The sequence below is a fragment of the Malus sylvestris genome, chromosome 1 (genome assembly GCF_916048215.2).
Source record: "Malus sylvestris chromosome 1, drMalSylv7.2, whole genome shotgun sequence".
NCBI classification, from domain to species: Eukaryota; Viridiplantae; Streptophyta; class Magnoliopsida; order Rosales; family Rosaceae; genus Malus; species Malus sylvestris.
Window position 1 is genome coordinate 18923653 of NC_062260.1, and position 26127 is coordinate 18949779.

Sequence of the window (26127 nt, forward strand, 5' to 3'; positions counted from 1 at the left end):
GAGGTGTGTCCGTTGAATCCAGTAAGTACCTCTGCCCGACGTATGATTGTACTTTCTAAGCCCATCTTTTGAATGACCGAAAGTTGAAGTAGGTTGACTGCACTTCCATTGTCAACCATCATCCTGTCGACTATAGCATGGGCTAGTTGGACAGATACTACTAATGCATCGTCGTGTGGGAAGTCGACTCCTTCCGCATCCTGCTCTATGAAGCCAATGATAGGTCCAGGTTGGGTATCAACTGCTTGAACTTGTGAAATTAGTAAAGCCTGCTGGATCTTCCTCTTTTTGGAGTTATTAGTGGCCCCCAAGTGCTCGGATTCAGCGAAAATGCCATTGATTCGAATCATCTTAGTTGGTGGCTCCTCATCTCCGTCTGCATTCCTTTTTGGCTGCTCAGCTGGCTTGTCCAAATATCTATCGACTTTCCCTTCTTTTACGAGTTTCTCTAGGTAGTTCTTCCAAGTATAGCAGTCGTTGGTTGTGTGCCCAGGACCTCGGTGGACTGCGCAATATTTAGTGTGGTCCAACTTGGAAGTATCTCCTTTTGACTGTTTTGGCAACTTGAACCATGGTTCATTCTTGATGTCACGAAGGATTTGATGAATCGAAATTGAGAATTTTGAATAGTTATTGGTTATCAGGCCTTCTTTGGTTGTGGGTCGGTCCCTGCGCTTGACCTCCTGCCTGCCCTTGCTGGGTTGCTTTCCATCCTCCTTCTTTTGAGTAGATGCCAATTCTTTTCTAGGCTGTTCGGGAACCTTTTCTGCTTGTCGAGCTTCGTCCCAAAGTGCATGCTTCTCCGCCAGAGCAAAGGAATCTGCTAGAGTTAGGTCTTCTTTCATGATCATTTCTCCAAACAGTGGGTGATCTGCTGGTAGTCCTTTTTGGAAGGCTGCACTTGCAATCGAGTTATCGCATCAGACGATCTTCGCCTTCTCTGCTTTGAATCTCTTCACGTAATCGCGAAGTGACTCTTTTGGGTTTTTCTTTACGTTGAACAAGTGATCGGACTTTTTCTTGATCGAACGATAAGATGAATATTCTTTGGTGAAAACCAAGGAAAGATCATCAAAATTCTGGATGGATCGTGCCGGCAAGGTATGAAACCAATCTTGTGCCTCTCCTTGTAAAGTAGTGGTGAATATTTTGCACATAAGGGCATCATTATTCCGATAGAGGACCATCGCACTTCGGTAATGTTTCAAGTGTCTTTCGGGATCCCCGTCTCCTTTGAAAGATGTGAGGTGTGGCATGCTGAACTTGCGCGAAGGCTCTGCCTGCTCGATTTCGTCCGTGAAAGGTGACCTACTTATGTTGGACATATCTCGCCTTAGTGCTTCGTCAACCATTTCGTTGCGTCGGAAATCACGCATCCGTTCATTGAAAAGCCTTTCTACCTTTTCCTGAATTTGTCTTTGTTGGGGTAGTGGAGTCTTCGGCTGCCCCTGGTCTCGACCTACCGGTCTAGGCTGCTCTTCTACGCGCTCAGCTCGTCTATGTCGTGGCTGCGGTGTATGAGATGGATTCCTAGCAGGCGAAGGATTTTGCGGGCCGCCGGTTGAACTAGAATCGGACTAAACGATTGTTTCCTTCCGTTTGCCAGGCTGACTGCTCCGATGTGATGTGGAGGATATTCCTTGTGGGCCTAACCGCGAATGAATACTTTGTCTGGAAGGCTGCCCATGTCGATTATCAAAGCGTGGCCCCAACCGGGAATGTATACTTGCCCTTGGGCCTAATCGAGAGTGCACGCTCCTCCGTGCGCTAAGACGGGAGTATACGCTATCTCGGAGGCCCAATCGAGAGTGTGCACTACCTGAATGCTCTGTTTGTGGTTGGTTGAGTGGCTGCTTTCCAGGACGCTGCTTGAGAGGTTCCTCGCTTGCCCTTGTCCTACTTCGGGATACTTCATCTGGGGCATATTGGATCTCAGTGCGTTGCAAAAGTTGATTCACCAAGGTTGTTTGTTGTGCAAGGGCATTCGTCAACTCTATGACTTGTCGGGACAAGTTTTGTTCGCCATTCGGATTAGAAGAACTTGGGTGGAATGCACCTCCTTGAACAATAGAATGGTGATTGGCTCCAAGTGCGAGATTTGAGTTAGGGAATGTCAAATCTGCGGAGAAATGTGGTGAAAATGCCCCAGCCTCGATGATTAGTCCGGATGGTTGAGATTGTCTCGGGCCGACTTGAGCAGCTTGAGAAACCTTGAGAGCAAGCTGGGCCGCAGGAGCAGGCTGGATCACGGGAGCAGGCTGGATCATGGGAGCAGGCTGGATCACGGGAGCAGGCTGGATCATGGGAGCAGGCTGGATCAGTGGAGCAGGCTGGGCTACATGAGCAAGCTGGATCACGGGAGCAGGCTGCTCAGTGCGTGGTGCATGCGAATGCGAAGCTTGGGTTTGGGCCCGTGCAAACTTGGATGGCACGGCTTGGGCCATGGTGGAACTTCGTGGTGGTGGTGCCACTCTGCTTACGACCGTATTTTGCCTCGTGGATCTCCGTAATCCCATTTCTTGAGTATTTGAATTCTCACTTGTGGTATTTTCTAAATTTCTAGCCATTATATTTTTCTTATACGTTTTATCAAAGAACCTTTGCAAGTAAAAAAATTCTAATAATAAGAACGTATGAAAAATATTAAAATGGACTAAAAATAGAGAAAAAACCTTTTTTGTGCGAGAGTCTTCTACGAGTATGGATTTCAACTCTCAATGAAAGCACCAATTTGTGGATGCAAATTTTCTCCTCTTCGATCTTGGACGAATTTGCACCTACAAAACAACTAGCACCTTAGGTTAAGGCCAAAAGCCTCATGCGCCCACGATGAATGGGGGGGGCTTTGGCCGAAGAACCTCCGATGCCAAAGTTAGAATTTTAGAGAGAAATAGTGTTTAGAGTGTTTTGGAATTTTTGCAAGAGGATTGGAATGAGTTTTTGGTGAAAATAGGAGTCTATTTATATGATTAGGCTTCTCCATTTTCTTCAAGGAATGGCCGGCCACTCTCTCCATTTTTTGGTGAATTTGTGGTTTAATTAGCCCCTTTATTGACTAATAAAATATGATAGAAATAAATGGGGTGTTATCAAATTGAATGATTAGCTTTATTTGGGTAATAAGATGGAGAAAATAAAAAAGGTAAAGAATAAAGGGAGGAAATGTGGCCAGCTACTAGGTGGGAATTTTAGGTTTTATTTTTTGTTTAATTAGCCAATTAATTGGCTAATTAAATATGAAAGGAAATGTTATAGTAATTATGGTATTGATTGGCTAATAAAAGGGAAGAAATGGTGGGAAAAGGTAACAAAAAGGTAATGGTTTAGGTTTTGAATGGGATAGCCGGCCCTATAGTATTTTTTAGGTTTGAGTGGATGTTTCAAATTGATAATTAAGGGATTGATTAGGTGATTAATCCCTTAATTAGTCAATTTTAAGGAAACATGAAAGGAAAATATTATTTATCTAATTGATTAGCTAAATAATGGAATATAAAACATATAAAATGAATTAGGTTTTGGGAATTACCTTATAGAAAGGATTTGATGAAATAGGCTTTAAATCGTTACCTATTTTGAGCACTTTTGACTTGGTTGAAAGATAATTTCCTGCTGCTCGCGCGTAGGAATCCCGGTATGCCTCAAGGGTATTTTTGTCCTCTTTCGTTCAAAAGTCCACGTGTCGCCTAGTGAATATTTTTGGCTCCACAAAGAGCATGTGTGTGTGCAAGTATGACAGCTTGTACATGTGGAAATGATGACTAGATGGCAGCACACACACATGGGAATGCAAGGAAACACACGGCATGGGCAGCAGGAACTCAGAAAATGAAGAATGAAGATGTGGAAATGATGATTACATGGACATACACACACATGCAAAGAGGCCTTGAGCACCATCCTTCACACTTGTGCAACAGCAACCCTTCATCATTACTTAACATTTCTGCCACAAGAACATGGAGACAACATTATACAAGGCATGTGCAAAAGAGAAACATGGACAGCCAACAAATTCGTCAAAACTGCCTGTGCAGATTAGCTGACTTTGGAAGCATGTTACGAACATCTCCGAATGAATGAGAGAATGAGCCTTATATGCTTGGAAAGCTACGGATGTCTATTTTCTTGAGCAATTTACGGATTGGTAATATCATTTTTCTAGAAGAAGTTATGGGCATTGTAACACTGAAAGGTTCAGAAAAGGGCTAAGCAGATTTGGCTAATAAAATGAGAAAGTAAAGGCACTTGTTTTCTGTTTTGCTTTGTCATCAACACTCAGCAGCAAATGGGGTTATGATTGCACTCATTTGGCTTTGGAGCAAGTGGAAATGCACAGCTAGAAAGATAAGACACACCCACATGCAAAGGAAAGGAGAAACATGGGCAGAAAATGGGTGGATTGGTGGCTGAAATGATGAAGCATGTGTGTGCAAAAGGAAAGGAGAAACATGGACAGCACACACCCATGCAATCTGCACATGCAAAGGAAATGGAGTGGTCCTCTCCCTAGCCTATAAATACATCCACCACCCCCCTTCCAAAGGGGTACAATCTTGATCCATCAAAAGAGCTTCATTTCATTCACAAACACAATTTCCTTGTAGTGACCTCCATCCATTCATCTAGCCATACTACATCTCACCAATCCATACACTTTCATCTCTTAGCCGTGCAAATCCATTCCATCCATATATCCATACACATCCTAGACACTTGTGCTACAACAAGGTGGTGAAAACAAAGGTCCTTGGCATTTCAAGCTTGGAACTTTGGAGCGTTTTAGGTGTACTTCGTTCTTGCTTTCAATGTCTACTTTATTATTTTCTAATTTTGTTGCAATTATGAGTGGCTAAACCCCTATTTAGTTAGGGGGAAGTTTGAAGCCATGAACATGCTTGAGATTTGAATTGATTTCCTCCAATTGTGATTTGATAAGTTGTGATTGCAATTCAATTATCTATTTTATTCATAACTAATTCTTGTATGTTTATTAAGGATGCATACTTAGTTTTCATGCATGAATTAGATGCTAGAATATAAATGAGTTTCACCTAATCGTCACAAGTTTATATTCATGAGTAGTGAAGGTTGTTTATCACAATCGCGTTAATTGAATTCTTGGCAAATGTATCATGCATTCATAGTTATAATTGCCTCGTCAACACTTATGATTTTCATTGAACGTAATGATCTCTGATTGTATCTCTATTATGCATTCATATAGGGGAATTTGAGAGAATGATTCGGGTTGTTGCATGCATTCATCCAACTCAATGAGTAAAGGAAAATCTGAGGGTTAATTTGTGCATCACGGTTAATTTGGGGTGTTGAGCATCATAGTTAATTGAAAAGCAATTGGAAATCGATTCATATACAAGTGTGTCATGTGTGAAGAACGGATCTCTAACTAATTCATCCATCATCTCATTTCTTAAATTCGTATTACAATCTGTCTAATTTTATAAGTTGTTTGTTTGTTTCAAATTCATCAAAACTAAAATCCCCCTTTTACTTTCTTGTTTCAAAGTGTTAAAATCTGTTTTGTTTGTGTTTTAGAGTGTTTTGAGTCAAGTCAAAAAACCAAATTTCGTCCAAAGTTGTGTTAGAGTCAGAAACTGCCTAGTTTTAGTTTTTAGGCAGTTTTGAGTGTTTTTTAGTTGTTTTGAGTCTTTAGAATCTATTTTGAGTCCCTTGAGTCTATTCAAACGTTTTTAATTTATTTTTATGTTTTTGAGTAAGTTTAGAGGCTTTAGCAAACCCTCCTAATCCCCGGTTTAAGAACGATCCTACTTATACATATACTACAATTGTCAAAAGAGGGTTTAATTTGAGTGCTTAACTTTCATCGCATCAGTTCACACCCAGAACGGCCTGGCAGAGGCTTTCATTAAGCGTTTACAAATGATTGCTCGATCGTTGGTCATACGTACCAAGCTCCCGATCGCTGCTTGGGGCCATGCAATATTGCACGCAACAAAGTTGGTCCGCCTGAGGCCTGTTGCGACACAACCATTTAGTGCCCTTCAGTTGGTCACCGAATGCGAACCCGACATATCACATCTACGCGTTTTTGGTTGTGCGGTCTATGTGCCGATTTCGCCGCCCTTACGTACAACAATGGGGCCTCAGCAAAGGATGGGAATCTATGTCGGATATGATTCTCCTTCGATTATTCGTTACTTAGAACCTTTGACAGGCGATCTGTTTACCGCTCGTTTCGCGGATTGTCACTTCTATGAGACAGTCTTCCCGCCGTTAGGGGGAGATAAGAACGTCAACGTTCCTAATGAACAACACGAATTATCGTGGACGACTCCCACTTTGTCTCATTTAGATCCCCGTACCGCTCAGTCTGAAGCTGAAGTGCAGCGCATATTAGATCTCCAGAGCATAGCTCAGAGCATGCCAGATGCTTTCACCGATCTAGCGCGGGTGACAAGATCACATATTCCAGCTGCGAATACGCCTGCAAAGATAGATGTACCAAATGTACGACGGACTACCCTCCTGAAAGCCCGGGACGCCAATTCTGGTGATCCACGTACATTAGCGGCTAGCCAATCATTTGCCCCTACACAAAAGCGTGGCAGACCCCTTGGTTCAAATGATTCACACCCCCGGAAGAGGAAAACCACGGCACAAGGTCCTGAAGAGCCTACTGTGAATCCGACTATCGCTTACTCATTTTACCCAACTCATGAGGAAATTCTAGATTATGGAAGCGTCCTTGAAGAGACGAATCCTCATCCTGAGAATCGTGAGATTTTGGTCTATTATGCTAGCTTAGATGATGTGTGGCGTAGAAATGAGATGATTGTTGACAATGCATTAGCATTTGCAGTAGCTACTGAGATCATGTTGAGCGATGACATTGAACCGCGTTCCATTGATGAATGTCGACGTAGAGCTGATTGGTCAAACTGGAAACAAGCAATCCAAGTCGAACTTGATTCACTTGCGAAACGTAAGGTGTTTGGACCTGTAGTTCCTACCCCTCCACATGTAAAGCCCGTTGGCTACAAGTGGGTTTTCGTTCAGAAACGTAATGAGAAGAACGAAATTGTGCGTTACAAAGCTCGTCTTGTAGCACAAGGTTTCTCACAACGCCCCGGGATTGACTATGACGAAACTTACTCACCCGTTATGGATGTGATTACTTTTCGATACCTTATCAGTTTGGTAGTTTCTGAAAAACTGGATATGCAGCTGATGGACGTAGTAACCGCATATCTCTATGGGGATCTTGATACGGAAATTTATATGAAAGTTCCCGAAGGACTTACATTGACTGGTTCAAATATTTCCAAACCCCGGAACACGCTCTCAAGTCGGCTGAGGCGTTCACTATACGATTTGAAACAATCCGGAAGAATGTAGTATAACCGTCTGAGTGAGTATTTGACTAGTCAGGGATATGTGAACAACGAACTATGCCCTTGTGTGTTCATTAAGAAGTCACATTCCGGATTTGCGATTGTTGCAGTATATGTCGATGACATGAATCTCATCGGAACTCCTGAAGAGCTTGCGAGAACTGCTTCGCACCTGAAGTCGGAATTTGAGATGAAAGATCTAGGAAAGACTCGATATTGTCTCGGTCTCGAGATAAAGCATTGTTCGGATGGAATCTTAGTACATCAATTGAACTACACCTAGAAGGTGTTGCGCTGTTTTAATGAGGATAAAGCGAAGTCTTCGAGTACTCCTATGGTCGTTCGTACGCTAGATGCAAAGCGAGATCCCTTCTGTCCGAATGAGGATGATGAAGAGATTTTGGAGCCTGAAGTTCCTTATCTAAGTGCGATAGGCGCTTTATTGTACTTAGCTCAATGCACTAGACCCGACATCTCCTTCGCTGTTAATCTTTTGGCAAGATACAGCAATGCACCAACACGCAGACATTGGACTGGCGTGAAAGACATCTTCCGTTACCTTAAGGGTACTACGGATTTGGGCTTATTCTATCCCTACGAATCCTCGAGTGATGCCGCACCCTATGCTCATCGGGTTGATTCTCGCCTTGTTAGTTATGCCGACGCTGGATACTTATCTGATCCGCACAAGGCGCGTTCTCAAACGGGTTATGTCTTTACCGTTGGAAGCACCGCAATATCTTGGAGGTCAACTAAACAGACCTTAGTTGCCACTTCGTCTAACCATGCTGAAATTCTCGCCTTACATGAAGCAACCTGGGAATGCTTTTGGTTGAGAGCAGTAATGGGCCATATTCGAAGCTCTTGTGATCTTCATCCAGTCGTTAATGCCCCGACGACGATTTTTGAAGACAACGCAGCTTGCATCGAACAGCTCAAGAAGGGTTACATCAAAGGAGACAACACCAAGCATATTGTGCCAAAGTTCTTCTTTACACATCAACAATAAGAGCATCAGAAGATTGAAGTCACGCAAATCCGATCACAAGACAATCTGGCCGACCTCTTCACCAAATCACTACCGAATGTGACGTTTCAGAAGCTTGTTCATGGAATTGGTATGCGTAAACTTTCTAAGTTGTAACTTTGCTATTTCTCTTTGGAATTATGTCAAACTCAGGGGGAGTATCTTCTGGATACTTGCTTAATCTTAATGTACTCTTTTTCCCTACGATTAGGAGCATTTTTCCCACTGGGTTTTTGCTACCTAACTAGGTTTTAACGAGGCACCCACCTTGGGCTGGTCATATCCCTGATGACGTCCTGTAGACGTTTCTTTTGACTTTGCATTTCTCACGCATTTTTCCTTAGACTATGGATTTTGTCCCTACTTGGGTTTTTGCCATAGCCTTAGGGGTTTTTTAGTGAGACTTACTACTTATGCAAGTTCCTACCTTATTGAGAATAAGCGTTGTTCCTTGGAATTAGTGCCGACGAGTCGACTTCCTCAACTTCTGCATGATGCTGAATCTACCTTAAGTATTTGCACACTCAAGGGGGAGTGTTGTAAACATTCCTAGAATAAGTATGATTGTGTAAATCCTAGATTAGATTTGATTCTAGTTATCCTTTCCTATTACAACTTGTATTACTTGGAGGAGAAGGATATCTTCTCTCCCTTTACTACTATAAATAAAGGCACAATGTAGGAGGGATAACAAAACACACACATTCCCCTACAATTCTACAAACACACATCTCTCTTCTCTCTCTCCCACTGCCGTCGGCCCTCTCTAGTTTGTCAGATAAAAATAAACCACAACAAAAAATGAATTTTTTTTTGGATTTTTTGTTAGTTTTCCTTTTTATTTTACTTTTGTTTTATTTTGGGTAATGCGAAATAAATAAAGTTTACAAATCAAATAATATGTTACTAATAGAAATAAGTACGTTAATCAAAACTAATAATAATCATTAACCACAACGTTATCTAGTTTAAAAAGAATTGATTTAAAAATTTAATCACACTAGCATTGAACTTATAAGTGGCTATCAATTTTTACTTTGCACTTTTATTTTACCCAATTTATTCCTCCAAATTTTTATAAATAGCTAATTATCTTCTCAAGGTCCAAATTTTTAAAATTTCATCTATTTTTTTGTCCATATTTGTTATGTGAATAACATATGAACTACTTAAAAGGGTAACAATGAAATTTTATAGCAATTAGATAAGTAGTTATACAAGGATCGATAGAATATAAGACAAGAAGAAGGAGAATTAGGTTTCAAGCAGTGAGTTTTAGTAAGGCAAAAGGCCGTATTTGCCCTCGAAAAAAATTGGGATAAAACACATAACTATTTAATGTAGGCATAATTGGATATAAGTCCACTTTTGTAAAGCCATTATTAAGTTTAGTCCAATTTTGTGTTATTGTTGTAACGGATCCAATGACCGAGACTCCACGTTAGCTTATTTTTATTTTGTACCAAATTTACTCCTTATGCTATAAATTTAGGGCTGGAAAAAAATCCCAAAAATCCCAAACCAAACCAAAAAAATCCCGATCCCAAACCAAAATTCCCGAAGTTTTCGGGATGTCATCCCGAACCAAACCGAAATTTTCGGTATGGGATTCGGTATTGCATCTCCATTTTTCGGTATTCCCATATTGAACCGAAAAAAATAATATATATATATATATATTATTTTTTAATTATAAGAGAATTATTTCAACCGTTGATTATTTTGGATTTAATTTGTGCCGTTGATTTGTTTTTAGGTTAGATCCAAATGGTACTCGTCTTTCCGTTCATTTGTTTCCTTTCCTCCATCCATCGAAGTGATCTGACTGTCTACCACCACCGGCCCTCATCTCTCATCTAGAAGTGATCTGACTGTCTACCACCGCCGGCCTACCACCACACAGCCACCGCTCTCTCTCTCTCTCTCTCTCTCTCTCTCTCTTTCTCTCTCTCTCTCCGCTCTGCCTCCAAATATTTCGCTCACTTTCACTCCCACTTTCTCTCTCTCTAGAAGCTGACAAATACATTCACCAGTAAGCGCTCTCTCTATCTCCATATCTCTGAGCTAACTCTAGTTAGCAACATTTCTAGGTTTTTGAAATTTTTGCATAATTACAATTTGCCCCGCGATCCTGGGTAATTTTATTCCAGCTCTGTGCCTTGTTCGAATTCTTATTTTTTGAGCTTTATTTTGGTTGTTTGGTCCTCCAGCTATAGTTCTCCGATCATGCATTTACTTAGATTTGTAATTTTTGTTTTGTTTGGGGTTATCATTTTTGGATTTTTTGTATTTTATGTATATGTTTGGATTTTGGTTGATTTTATTGTGCACTGTGAAAATAGGATTGTTACTTAGAAATTGTATGGATAGGAAGAAAAGCTAAGATTCCACATTTTCTAAGCACCCAGATGGGGTTTTTCTCATATTTTTTAAATTTGAGATGTGATCCTGGGGCTCGATCTAGAACTAGAAGTATCCAATTGATTCTCGGTGTCGAAAACTGTCATATTCAAGTACTTATTCCTAGTCTTCCTCTACTCATATTTTGTAGGATTCAGATTCTGATTATTACACCAGATGGGAAACTCACTGATGGGAAACTCACTGATTATTCCGTCTAACTGACTTTAAAATTGATGTATGTTTTACAGCTGTTGAATATTAATCACTTACTTTCTGATGCAGGGTGTTGATCCAAGTATTCGAGCTAAAGTGTGGCCGTTTCTTCTTGGAGTGTAACTGTGTAAGTATTTTCATATCTATGCGATTACTTTAATGCTTCAAGTTTTGTATGTGTTATATGAAAATTAGTTAGTATATGATTTTCAAATTTTCACCCTGAACCTACACTACGTACATATTTGCTCTCCTAATTTAGAAACAAGCTGGATTTTATTTGCTTTCTAGTTCAAATACACGATATATGCTCAGATTTTTTAATGCTATGTTGAATGCTTAGATGTTTCTATGTTGAATGCTCAGATTTTTCTATGCTCAGATTATTGATTGGAATTTGGATATATGCTGAACTGTGGTTGTGATATATATTGATGTGCATTGTTATTTTATTTGTTAGGTAGGATGGACAGGTCTAGTAGCCAATCTATTACACATATGGTCTCAGTATTAGGAAAACGAAAACAAACCCAACCTAGTGGTACCCTTCAACTAGGCACTCCTTCACCTCAAGATTATTTGCATAATGATTATTATGTAGATTCTTGGGATGATGATCTGGATACAGGGGAGAATATTGCATTAGAACAAATAGAAGAAGAGGGGGAAGAGGGGGAAGTGGAAGAGGGGGAAGAGGAGGAAGAGGAAGTAGAAGTAGTGAGACAATGGGAGTGTTCTCCTCCGAAAAAGGGCAACAGGAGAAAGGGTCCAAGTCTGGCATGGAATGATGCTAAGAGGGTAACGATCACCGATAATAATGGGGAGAAATCTTTCATGGCTGAATGCAAGCATTGCAAACTCTTAGTACCGGCACACCCTATAACTCATGGGACAACGGGAATTCTTGAGCATTTGAGGAAATGCCCAGGTTCTAGTCTCTTTGAGAATGTGGATCCGAACCAACCTACATTGACACAAGCGAGGATGGAAGGTCCGGTTGTCACTCACACTTTCAATCAAAAAAGACTTGATGGGAGATGTGTGAGGTGGATTATAATAACGGAGATGCCTTTTAGGTTGGTTGATCAAGAGGACTTTCAAGATTTTATTCGTGACTTGAATCCAAAGTACAAACTTCCTAATAGACATAAGGTGGTGGCGGCGGCGGTTTTGGAGTTGTATGTTGAAGAGAAGGCAAAAATAAAAAGTGTGATTGAGGGGTTGAGAGTGAGTATTACAACCGACACTTGGACCTCGATTCAAATGATAAACTACATGGTCATCACGGCCCATTTTTTGGACACTAATTGGGGGTTGCATAAGAGTATCTTAAACTTTGTCCAAGTTACTTCTCACAAGGGTGATGATATTGGAAGATGTCTAGAGGTTTGCTTGAATGATTGGGGCATAGACAAGGTGTTTAGCATTACCGTTGACAATGCTAGTGCAAATGCCACCGCTATTGCATACATGAAAAGAAGACTCAAGTCAAATGGTACTCTTTTACTTGACGGGGCTCACTTGCACATGAGGTGCGCTTGTCACATCCTCAATTTGATAGTTAAGGATGGAATGACAGAGCTTAGTAGTGAAATTGATGCCATAAGAAATTGTGTGAAGTTTATACACACATCCTCGGCAAGGTTGGAGTCTTTTAGGGAATATTGTCTTGTTGAGATTTGATAGGATGTCAAGTATCCCTTTTGATGTTGTCATAAGGTGGAATGCCACGTATGAAATGCTTAATAGTGCTTTCAAGTTTAAAGAAGTGTTCTTTAAGATGGCGTTTGAGTGTGACTCTTTTATTGCTTACTTTAAATAGGAGGTTTCGAAAGAGGTTGATGGGGTGACAAGAAAGGCCAAGCAGGTGGGTCCTCCGGAGGTGGATGATTGGGAAAGGACGATGAGTTTTGCTCATTTTCTTAAAAAGTTTTATGATGCCACCTTGACATTGAGTGCAACCCTTACTCCAACATCACACTTAATACTTAGCACGGTGATTGCCTTGCAAGTGGAGATACAAGAACAAATTTTAAACGCCTCTAATGCCACTTTGCAAAGTGTGGCCACCTCAATGAAGCTCAAGTTTGACAAATATTGGGGTCACATTGAAAAGGTGAATCCTATTCTCTTTGTAGCCCAAGTACTCGACCTGAGGTACAAATTTGATATGTTGGAGACAAATCTAGAAGAGCTTGGCTATGAATGGGACAAAATAAAGGAGGAGAAAGTAAGGTTTAAAGGCTATGTAACCGAGTTGTATAATGCATATAAGGAGGGAGTGGTCCTTAGTAGTAGTAGTACTAGTAGTACTAGTAGTAGTGCTACCTCAAATGTGGAGCAAAGATCAAGTGTTGTACTAGATGATGTGGGGGGTGTGATCGAAGATATTGATGTTGCTTCAAGGATGGCAAAGAAGATCCAACGAAAGAGAGCGGAGTCATAACAAAATGAGATTGCCAATGAAGTGGATATGTACTTCAATGATCCACATCAAAGCCTAACATATGAGGGTTTCAATCTTTTGGATTGGTGGAAAGGAAATTGTGCTCAATATCCAACTCTAAGTAAAGTTGCTAAGGATGTATTGGCCCTTCCTAGTAGCACCGTTGCTAGTGAGAATGCCTTTAGTCTTGGTGGGAGAGTTGTTGATCCTTTTAGAACTTCCTTAACACCTAAAACAGTTGAGGCTTTAATGTGTACTAGTGATTGGCTTAGAGGAAAGGACTTTTGTTTCTACAAGAAGCCTACACTTGACGAATTCCATTTCTACAAGGAGCTTGAACGCTTAGAAAGAAGTAAGTAAACAATTTAATTTCCTCTTTTATTTTCTTAGTATTTATTATCTATTAGACTATAATTCAATGTAAATGATTTGTGGTTTATTGTTTTAGGCACGGCTAATTTGGGAGGTGAGGAGAATACAACACAAGAAAATGAAATGCCACCTCCACCTCCTCGACCACCTCAAGTTCAAGTTCAACAACGTCAAAATCAATCACTACCTCCACGACCACGACCACCCATTGTAAGGGGAAGGGCTCAACCATCAAGGGGAAGAGTACAACTACAAGTACCAACAAGAAGGGAGCAACCACAAGCATCAACAAGATCAAGGGGCCGAAGGAGCCGAAGAGGCCAACAATCTTCATAAATTTTAGGCTTTGTTTTCTTGCTTTTGATTTGTAACTTAATTATTGAAACTTTGGCTTGTAACTAATTTTTTTTGCTTTTGAGTTTGTTATTATTTATTTTAAAACCTTGGCTTGTAACTAATATTTTTTCTTTTGGATTTGGTACTTAATTTATTTTTATTCATGCATGTGTAGTAGAAATTAAATAGGTAAATGCTATTGTGCATAGATTGGCAAATTGCTTTAAAATAGATTTGTACACAGATTTGACATGTTCTACTTCACTATTGCTACATCTACTTAGCTGCTCATTTAATCCTACAACAGCAGCTACCCAAAATTGTTTTTTGTTGAATCAGGTTAAGCCCATATGGGCTATGGGCTGTTGAATTGACTACACAATTGAACATATTCATTACTAGGATGGGCGGACAGATTCTGGGCATGGCCCAATATTGGATTTTTGTCCAAAAGCCCAAAAGCCTAAAAGCCCAAAACCATTTCGGGATTCCCGAAAATTGGGATTCCCGAAAATTTGGTTTGGGATCGGTATTGAAATTGGGAATCCCAAAAATTTTTCTTTGGGAATCGGGATAAGGGTTTCGGTATGGGATCCCATACCGAACCACCCCTAATAAATTGAATGAGGATCTTCTCCGGATTCTTTTTGTGAGGATCTCAGGGATTCTCTAATCGTGTTAGTTTATCATATATCGTATGGTCAGAAATCATTGTAAATTTTTTATTTAAAATTAAATATAAAAAGTATCTGATGAAAAATGACCGCACAATATATGATAAACAGACACTACTGAAGGATAATCGAGATCCTCACAAAGAGGATCCTCGGGATCCTCATAAATTGTAGTAAGTACACACAAGGTTCTAAAAGACGTTAGTCGAACATCGGGCTGGTGCTTAGCGAAGCTTAGGCGAAATAAGCATATTTAAGTAAATTTATTATATATCATATATAAATAAGCGTCTGCATACACATAAAAAAAAAAAATATATATATATATATATATATATAATTTCATTGGAATACATAAATACTAAATAGAAGGACACATAGATTATAAAGTGTTGGAATATAATGAAAACATAGGGAATAAGCATATAATGTATGTTCATCTAAATATTCAACAAGTCTCTTACAATTTATTGAAGAAAAAAAATGCAAAATAGAAATTATCTATTTTCTATCTAAGTGAGAATCGTGATCTAGGCAGGTGCCTTGACGGGTCTAGGAGGGCTAGACGGGTGACAAGACGGTCTAGGAGGGCGTCTAAACAAGTTTAGGCACCCTTTCTTAATTTTCAAATGCCTAGGAATTAATCGAGATGGTAGCTAACAACCTAACGCCTAGGCGGCGGTAGGCGGAGGTTTTTATAATAATGAGTACACATAATCACCTAATTATAGGATTATTTTTTGTTGAACTAATACCTTAAGTGTAGGATTAGTTATTAGCAATGTAATCCTCTCAACCCCGTAGCTAATTTGAAAAAAAAAATTGGGTTTTCAAATGGGTAAATTATTGTTGGATTATTGTTTGTGTTTGTGCTTATGTTTGAAACGGAATGGTGATGATGAGAGCAATGGCAACCATGGCACACAGACGTGCAGAGATGTTGGGGATGAAAGGAATAAATGGGTTGTTTGGATGCATGTCTTCCTTAAACACGAGGGTGTTTGGTTGCTAGTTTTAATAAAGAAAGTGGGACACATGTTTTAACTCTACGGAGCTACATTGTAGTCAGTGAAAATTGGGTACTGCCTAGCCAGTACCCAAGTATTGTCCTTTATTTACATCAAGGGGCATGCCTAGTGGCATTGGACCACTTTCTTGATCTTGATCATCTGCTTGTGTCTGTTTGATCATCATTTCCTTTTGATCCTTGTTTTTACCCCACAGTAAAATGTACATGCCAATTATGACAGTGACAGATCCCACCACGCTGGTAAATTAAATGCCAAAATTTAATTGGCAACGGGTTAATATGAAGATAATCAAAATTAATTATATGTCAAATATAATTGAGTGAATAATTACCTTCCGAGGTAAATTTGTCCGTGCAAGAAAGAGAATTCCAACATAGCCACGAACATCTGGGTGGCGGGGGTAAATGCTGCTGTGAAGAGTGCACCCTTTTGTTTCACACACCATGACATCCCTACGTAGCACAAGCCTGATCCTACTATTCCCTGCAACGTCAATACACATGAAACCCTAATTAGTTCTTGAAGAATTCTAGATCATAGCATTTGAATGGATTACTTGATGAAATCGAAATAATCCAACACATGTACTAGCTGTTAAAACAGTAGCTGTTAGCTAGAAGGAGAAACCATGCATGTTAGAAACCATTAAACCCTAAAAAGCTCAAGCTCACACTGGCTAAGAAAGATTTGAACGGTGAAGATTATAGTAGATGCAGAAGAAAATACTTACAGTATATGCGACACTTAAGATCTCCAACTTGCCCTTGAGAATCCACATTGACATGACGATGTGCCTCTGTGTAATGAAGCACAAGATGGCGGATTGAATGACGCTGAAGAAGGACAAAATCGCGGTGCTAGCGTACTGAAAAGGGTAGCTCTTGCCGATCTTTGCTTGGATGAGGAACCATGAAGACCACAAGAGGCAGCCTGATGCCAAAAATACTGAACCCACAGCCCACCTATCACTCTTCTTGGCTGATGAAAAAGTCGTTGTATTGGCATGGTTTTGCATTTGAACTGTAGATTCTGAATGTTGGTTGGTTAATGGCATTCCTTTGTACAAGATCAATGACACAGCTCCACCAATACATATTAGGGCACCGAGGACTTTAGCGATCCCACCCTTTTTCTTTATGTTCACTTTCTCTAGTCTGGAAACTCAAGTCCAAAAACCAAGTTAATTCCAATAACGACATGTTTACCAACTTAGAATATGAGAAGTTGTGAATGGAGGAATGCAAAACATGAGAGAAAATGAATGAGTATGGGATCACTACGTACAGTCCCTAATAAATCTAGTTTAAAGTGTTTCAGGTATCGGTTTACGAATTGTAATGTGAAACTCACATGCCTTTCGGTTTGCATGTATATTTTTAAACATAGAGGAGATTCAAAGTCCGAATTATTCCAATACCCATTTCAGATAACTAATCAGACTAATAACTTATTCTTTGTACTTTACCCAAATGGTAGAGCCAAGAGGAAAGTGTTGACGGGCACCATGTTGATGAATGCACAGGAATATGTCGCAGAGGTGTACTGAAGTCCAAGAAGAAATAAGTAATGCGTGAAAGTTATCCTGAAAGACACAAATATTTGCCATAAAAAAAAATCACATAAAAGATAACATCAAATGAAATAACATAAAAAAATAAATCAAAGAAACCTTAAAGTACCACTACTAACCCAATTAGAGCACTGATGAAAAGGTGGCATAAGATTTGAGATGTAAGCTCAGTTCTACTTTTCCTGCAAAAAAATAAAAAAAATAAAAAACTATATGCTTAGTAGTAGTTGCTAATACCATATTTACTGATCATATTTTTTTACAGAGTTGAGACGACTAGCAAATTAATATGATACATATAGAAACGAATCGTAAGTATATAAGGTTTTACCTCTCCCAAAAGAAAGCAATTGGTGTCAAGAAAACAGCAGAAATCGACTGTCGATAAGTAACAATAATCAAACCGCCTAATCCACCATCAATAGTCTTCTTAAGCAAAATATTTACTATAGCAAATGCAAGGTTAATGACCAGCATGACAAAAATAGACTTCCATTTTCCCATGCAATTCATCGTAATTATATAGAAATATTTTGTTTCAAAGCATAATGCAGTAAGTTATTAGACTCGTTCTGTGCTTATATATATTTATAGGTAAACCAACCAGCTTCCTTTCCACATACATGGGGTGGCTATGAATGGTTAATATTCTTGGCATCATTTCCACAGGTTGATGCAATCAACATGCAATTTTTTTTTACCCACAACTTTGTCGTAAAAGTTAAGCAAAGAATCAATTAACAAGCTTCTTCTCCTATTAGTGCATCACTATCTATAACCTCAGATAAATATCAATTCCACATTTCATTTTATTTATATTTCTTTTATAAATAAGAGTATTGTTCTTGAACACTTTTTAACTTTGTGATATTATTTTGTAATATAAATATTATAATCATAACCGTTCATTATCTTTTTCATCATCTCAAGATCATTTACGAAAAAATTCACTTGATTTGAAAGCCTTTTAGTAATTCATAAGAATCAAACAGATTAATGCTTTATTATGATTATATTATAATTTTTCTTTTTGGGAAACTCGACAGTACGAATTTTTTTTTATGATAACGAAAAAACAAGTTACACCTATTTACGATGACATAAATTTTACCTCTCATAAAACAAAGACTAAAAAAGAATGCATGAAAAAAAATGGAGACATAAACCTTACATTTCTTGAAACAAAAACAGAAATGATACAAACAAAAACAAAGTAATATGAGCCGCCGGGAGACAAGAATTATGTCATGTTAAAATTGAAGAAGACAAGTCGATATTAATAAAATTATCTACGACAAGATTCTCTCCACGTTTATACGATTGTCTGATGTAACATTATCGTTAAAGAAAATATAGGTTTTTACGCATAAAAAGCAAAAGCATTGACCGTTCTCTTGGTTTTTGCCAGTCTACCTTTTTCTTTTCTTTTGAATAATTTATGGGAGATTAATGTGGACGAAACAATACTGCATCAATGAGCATCTTTCCGAAAAGCACTGGTGGCTGATATGAATACACTAGCTACCATATCTTCAAAGTAGTATCTAATACTTCCTGTAAAGAATGCAATATTACTATTGCATTGTTTTGAAGAACAATATGTCACATTTTTACAACAAAAAAAAAACAATATGTCACATGTTAGAAAAAAAGATATATATATAAAAAGCTAATGGTTTCTTTTTTGGTCGAAGAAAGCTAATGGTTATTGCTGGCTAGGTGGATGGACAGGCCATATATTTTGCTATTTAACTCATAAAACAATGCTGCTGATGTGCCAAACGCATGCCTAAAATGGTAATATACATACATGCATATATATATACATACATGCATATATATATATATATATATGTGTGTGTGTGTGTGTGGTTAGTAGTATTCCAGAATCCATCTGATATGTGTGTGACAGTATAGAAAAGCAGTGCAGGCAGAGGCCTTTCGTTACATCAAGTTATGATCATATGCAGACTCAAACTAGCCGCTATGTGAAGTGAAAGTATAAGGGCCTAGCAAAAGAAAAAATTGGATAGGATCCTATAGGATCTTCCCCTTTCAAAACCGGACGTGAAAGTTTCCTCTCATCCAGCTCAAGTAGTTACACCAAATAAAGATATATTGTTTTTGTGTTTTTCATAGTTAACTCTAACGATCAGAACTCTTATCTAGTACAAAGTTAACGCAACCACCCAATAAGGTTTAAAAGTAAGAATGAAAGTTTACTTGTTTAGAATAGAGAAAGTTATGAATCAAGAAAGTTGGAAATAGGGAAGAGACAGAAGGGATACCTAGTGCTACCTAATCAATCTAATATCTACCATAATAGTTTTGGTACCCATATGTAACATATCCATTCCATATACATGCCATTGAAGTAAACTCCATATCGTGCAATTTGCAATCATCAACTAACTACACGTATGTACTAATTAAATTTAGATGTTTATGCATGTAGGAGGATCCAAACCTACTAAGACGTATGAGTTTACAACTCAGCACACAATCACCCCTTTACGTACCATTGAAGCATTTCACTAGTGTAGTTTAGCTCCATTGAATTGTTTTGTTATTAAGATATGGATAAGAACCCTTGACATGTGGTCCTAACTCATCTTCGCACCGTTCCTCACCGTTGGAATTAGCTTGACTTACAAACAAGGTATTAAATATCGATGATATCGGAAATATCGATGATATCGGAAATATCGGTAGTCCAAAAACACGGAAATTTCGATGGAAATATCGGGATATTATCGATGTCGATAAAAATTGAATAAAAACCACGGAAATTGTAAGAAAAACTTGGAAATTTTTATTGAAACTTTGCAGGATGTTTATTTAGTCAATTATCTATTAGTTTATCACAAAAAATTGGAAGGAAATGCATTGCATGATAGATATAACTGATTTAAGTTGATTATTTAGCGAGCTGGCAAACATTGTGAGTGTAGAAAATATATAGTAATTAATGAAAGAAGTTTAAACACACCATAATCATTTATATATAATGAATTAGTACAATATTTTACAATTTATACATTGCATGGTAAGATACATGAGTGACTTAGCAAGGTCTAAAATATCGATGATATCGGAAATATCGGTAGTCCAAAAACACGGAAATTTCGATGGAAATATCGGGATATTATGGATATTTTAGACCATGCTTACAAAGAATGAGTATCATTCTAACAACAAAATAATAATTCTATTGGAGCAGGTTAAGGGCTAATACTCACAAGATTGATAAAACCGCATAGAATTGAATCTTTTCTCCATTGGGTTGTTCCTCGTTCGGGTTGGGTTAAGCTTAATGTTGAGGGTTGCAAGAAGGGAAATAATAATTCTATTGGAGCATGTGGTGTTTTAAGAGATTTTGATGGTAAATGGATTACTAGGTTTTGTGCCAATTTGGGCACATGTGAGGTTCTCACTGTTGAACTATGAGGTCTTTACTTGGGCTTACAATTGGCATGGAAATTTTGGATTCCTAAAGTACTGGTGGAATCAGACTCTACAATTACAATTCATTTTGTGTTCCATGTCACGCCCCGATCCTGACATACGTCCAGGATCGACACGTGACTTCACCAAGTATCCGTATATCTAACATACCCCGCCTCCAGAATATGTACCAAGCATGCTCAAGCCTCAAATTGAGTAGTGATTTTTCGTATACTTTATGGTTGCATCTAACCTCCTTGTTAGATTGCCTATGTACCCTCAATAGGGATCAAGTCATTCGTAGCTCACCATTTCACTATACTTGAACATTTATTACATAAATTGCTATGTCTCAACAATATATCACAATGCATACCATGCAATATGTTCAAGAACCAATGACGAAGCACAATATTCTTCTCAAGCCACATTGATCAACTAGAATAATCATAATAATAACATCCATATCCAAAGTCATTCCGCAATCCCGTCAATTAATCAATTCATGAATAAAAAATGCATGATCTTAACATTTATTTACTTAATCAATCAATGCAATAACTTATCATTTCACGAATTTAACTAAGGAATTCTATACAATTCCCTACTTGGATTATGAGTAATAAACATGGTAATTCTAATTTATATTCACAAGGTCTATTAGGGGTAATTCTCATTCACTTGAATCTAGGGTTCTAGACTAACCTTGGATATGAGCAAGAGAAAGGATTCCGGACCACTCAACGGAACTAAAATACCAAGCTGCTTCTCGTAATCTACCCAGACCAGTCATATGTACAATCATGCCTACATCAAGGAGATGGCACACTAGGCAAATCAGACACTCGGATAAGCTGCGAAGTTCAGGTGAGTGACAATAATGTGTATCTGGGTGATGATGAAATATGCAATTAATTTATTTGCTAATTGGTTCGTTTAGGTGTGCATGAAGCAAAGCTCTAAATTAAAGATGTTAGAATTGAACCCAAAAAAAAAAGAAAAAAAAAAGAAAAGAAAAAGGTTAGAAGTAGTTCCAAGCTCTTTAAAGATTTCAAATGCTATATGATGTGTGCTTCTTTGGCTGAATTGTTGTTGTTCTTATATATTTGGCACATAGATTGTATGCTTATTGCCTACTGATTTGTAAATTTTGATAATGCTGAGTTGTCGCATTCTGTGGTCATTCCAGGAAGTGTGGTAGAATGCAACAATTGAGCATTATCAAATTTATGATCTGACAAATGGTTTTAGCAGTAGTTGTACTTATCATGCTTGGCAACCAGGTTTAGACTGCCCCTTTTCTTTTATTTTGCTCTTCCTTTCTTTCTTTCCTTTTGCTTCGGAGAGGAGAAAACTAACCTTTTGTGTTTGGTTTTGTGGGGAAATAGATATAAGGGTTGGAAAATGAATCTATTAGCATTTCCCCAACTGCTTTTATTTTGTAATTTTTGGGGGGTTTTGTCTGTGTGCTCGGATGCTGTCTGATTTCAGTCTTTTTTGCTTTCAGGAAAAGGAAACGTTGGTGTTCGAATTTTGCAGCTACATGTCAAGATGCAAGCAAAGGCTATGCAGGTGTGTTCCTGTTAATTGCAATTTCATTACATTCAATGTCCAGATATTCTTAATTCCAACAATTGATTTCATGTAACTGAAATTTTGTTATATTCAATGTGCAGATATTCTCATTTGCTAATTTACTTATCAACCGCCATTTTCCATTGATTAATGCTCATCATCTGCAAACCCCATTGCCCCTGTATCTTAAAGTTTCTCTTTCTTCTTTCCCCCTCATTTGGGTCCATATAAATTTGACTAATTGTCATTTTTAATTACTTACGCTACTCTAGTTTACATTCTAGCCCATTCAGTCAATTGCTTTCCCAAAATAATTGTATTTTAAGCAGTGTATTAAAAGCGTGAGGCGAAGCCTCACGGGACCTAAATTTTTTAATATATACACTGAGCGTACACATATATTATATTAAAAATAAGAAGATTATTAATCAATAATCACCCTGAGCACACACATATATTATAAATATATACACACACGTATATATACATATATTATATTATATATGCATAAAATAGAGGATGAAAAGCACAATGAGCACACATAACAATGCACGCAAACAACACACACTTCCATTATATAAAAAATAAAAATTAGAAAAAAGGCATAGAGACAAAAGTGCAAGGAAGAGGTATGAGGCAGTTAAAATCCTACCCAAAATTTGGGTTTGGGAGTAAAGAAGAAAAAAAAAAAAAAAACTCACTGAGGCGAGCCTAGGCTACTCCGGCGAAACCTTTCGCCTACTCCAGCAAAACTGAGGCGTTAGCCATGGCGCCCAGCCTCAAGGGCGCCCTAGGCGCTCCTCAAGGCGAGTTTTTTAAAACATTGATTTTAAGTAAAAATTATTGGGTTGGTTAGAATTTCAATTTGGGTTTTGATTTTTATGCATTCAGACTTTCAGTCCACAGTTAAGAGACAAGGAAAAGTTTAGGGTTTTTGTTTGGCCATAATTGACGAAGTAAAGGTAAGTCCTTTCCCATTTGTGATATGTTGTATTACTCTTTTCTTCCCAATTTTAATTGTTTACAGTAATCGGTTTCTTTGTTTTTCTCTTATGAATATTTTTTATTAGGCATTTTATGTCCTAATTCCTTGGTCACTTTTCACCAACTAATTGGTTTTGCTGTGATAGTCCTTCGTCTATTTATATATCCTAATCATTTTTGTGTTCTATCTTTTCTGACTTAGATGATATTGATCAAATGAATTGGTTAGAAACTGAAAATTACATTAGTTCCATCAATATGTTGATCAAATGAATGAGTTAGAAGCTGAAAATTACATTAGTTTCTTAATGCTTTTATTATTAAACAGATATTGTGTATGTGTAGAATAACTATTAGGTTTGTGGGTTTTGAACAGCTTTGCTCTTCTCAAGTGCTATGAACTCTTTAGTTTTCCAATTTTATGAATTGGGTTTTTGTTTTTCTTTTCAGGCACGCAATCAAAGATATGGTGGTGCGTGAATCACCTAGAAACTAATGTATGTGTAGGAAAATATATGCATTTTAGAATGTTCTCGATGTGAGTAGGGTTTTTGAAATTGTGTTTTGGCGTGTGTGAAGCTGAATGATGCAGTTTTGATTTTTTTTCAATTTTTTTTTATATCCTGTACAGAACAGCTTTGATCTTCCACAGGACTACTCTCTGTTGCTTCTGAAAGATCTCCATCTCGATGTGAATAGGGTTTATTCAATCTGTGTGGATTACCCAGTTGTTGAATTTGATAGATAATGTGACTTTTGAGATGGCAGAGTTTTTGAAATTGTGTTTTGGGCATGTCTGAACCTGAATGATGCAGCCTTTGATCTTTCAAATGGAAGGGTTGTCGACGAGGTTAGTTATTTTTGAGGCTCTGCTTCTGCAAACGTTAACTCTTTACATGGATATCGAATTTTATGTGAATTTTAGTCATATATCAAACTGCTCTACACCAAACTCTGTGTACTACAACAATTATAATTAACTTAGTATACAATTTGGTTTTACAGTGGATTTATAATGACCAAAATATATACAAGGCATATGGATCAATTTTTCTAAGCCTTATTAGTTCCCTAAATTGTGGTATTTCATGTTTAATAGTGTTAAATACTTTATATGTTATATTTTATTGTGCTCCTTCGTTCTTTTTGTAATTTTTAATGCTTCTTCACAATATAGCTAAAGAAAGAACACTCTTATGTTATCCACCTTTGTTATTTCTCTTATGGTTGGACATTTTTGTTTTCATTCTTTTAGTTCTTGCCTAATTGTTATTTCATTTTGGTTTTTTGTTTCTCTATATAGATGTTATTTTGAAATAGAAAGAATTTTCAAGAGCATACTTTATTACAATTTTCCTTTAGTCGGGTTCACAAAATGAAATTCAAAACATCATTTCTATAAGATTCACCCTAAAAACCCTTGCGATGAAAGTAATGGGATTTCAGTTTCCTTGCAGATATTCAGGTGTCGTTATCATTCTTAGCCTTCTTTATTTCAAAACTACCTTAACCTCAAGCTCACCTGCAAGTTCCTGCTCACCAGGTATTACAAAGTAATAAGAAATTGGCTCGCCTTCTAACAACATTACTGTCATATTTGACACTAAAAGCATACTATACATGCAGTTCCCCGTTTTCTATCTTCCTTTATTCTTTTTATTTTTATATACGTGTAATTATTTATGTATAAATGCAATTCTCAAATATTGTAAATCTAAGTTAGCCTAATAATTTTAACATGCAAGGAAATAGCTTTGTCCAGCAAGGAAATACCTCTTCGCAAGCAACTCAATCCAACAAAACTTTTACTGCTCTTAAAAACATTATCTGCTCAAGTAAGTTCTCAGTTTTCATATACTTTTTATTTCTTGATATCTAGGTGATTTACATAGTTTTCAACCATTAGATCACATAACTTACATTTATAATTCTATTGTTTCTGATTGTATAAATAAATGCCTTTTTCTTGCCAGCTAGATGATGTCATGATGTGGTTTAGTGGTATTCAATACAATTGAAGAAACTGTCTCTTTAATCTACTCATGTTGTGGGATTTCAAAAATGAAAGCCACTTGCTTTCAATCTTTTGAAACAAATTAGCTTTGTAAAGTAACAAAACAAGAATATTCCTAGAGGGAATACAATTGTCTGCTTTGCTAACGTAGTTCTATTTAGATTGATCAATGGTATAATACTCCTTTTTGTGGATTGTTTCGAATTTTTGAATTGATCAATGGTATAATACTCCTTTTTGTGGATTGTTTCGAATTTTTGAATTTTGTATTCAAAATTGGGTTTTGTAAAAAATTTAGCTACAATTGTCGATCAATCTAGAGATTTAATTCAACTTCAAATTTCGGAGTGTGATGTTGATGTTTTATTTTATCTTTGGATGGAGTGAATATCCAGCTACTTCAGTCCTTTGCTGAAGTCTACAATTGAGTAGAACCAATGTCGAGTATCAATGGTGAAGAAGATCTCGATGAATGAAAGGAGATTAGAGTCTCGATTCTTATTCCTTGAAGGCGGTGCTCAACCTACGATAAGTTTTTTCTTAACACATCTAATTTTTAAGTTTTCAGTCATTTTAATGGATAGTTTGGTATTTGGGCGGCTTTGATCTTTGATTTGAAATATGTGATTTTGTCTAATTCTTTCTGATCCTCGATTTCTATT

The 26127-nt window shown here is 37.5% G+C and overlaps 2 protein-coding genes and 1 long non-coding RNA gene across 4 annotated transcripts in view; 2 read left to right on the top strand and 1 right to left on the bottom strand.

Annotated features, from left to right (window-relative positions):
* LOC126622555 (putative receptor-like protein kinase At3g47110) overlaps positions 1 to 26127 on the top strand; it is a 77533-nt gene that overhangs the window by 46288 nt on the left and 5118 nt on the right. The gene's annotated exons all lie outside the window — the stretch shown is intronic.
* On the bottom strand, positions 15829 to 18008 carry LOC126622636 (WAT1-related protein At3g30340-like). The gene is made up of 6 exons (XM_050291403.1): positions 17780 to 18008; positions 17568 to 17630; positions 17344 to 17460; positions 16609 to 17032; positions 16210 to 16361; positions 15829 to 16114 (listed from the first exon to the last, which is right to left on the bottom strand). The coding sequence occupies exons 1-6, from the start codon at positions 17959 to 17961 to the stop codon at positions 15934 to 15936; spliced, it is 1119 nt and encodes a 372-aa protein (XP_050147360.1). The 5' UTR covers positions 17962 to 18008; the 3' UTR covers positions 15829 to 15933.
* On the top strand, positions 21780 to 25995 carry LOC126622704 (uncharacterized). 2 transcript variants are annotated; one of them, XR_007623537.1, is made up of 7 exons: positions 21780 to 22175; positions 22400 to 22464; positions 23367 to 23429; positions 23902 to 23948; positions 24083 to 24301; positions 24909 to 24994; positions 25861 to 25995. It is a non-coding gene; the product is annotated as an uncharacterized LOC126622704 (long non-coding RNA). The 2 variants fall into 2 exon arrangements; XR_007623536.1 differs by having other exon boundaries at positions 21782 to 22175; positions 23359 to 23429.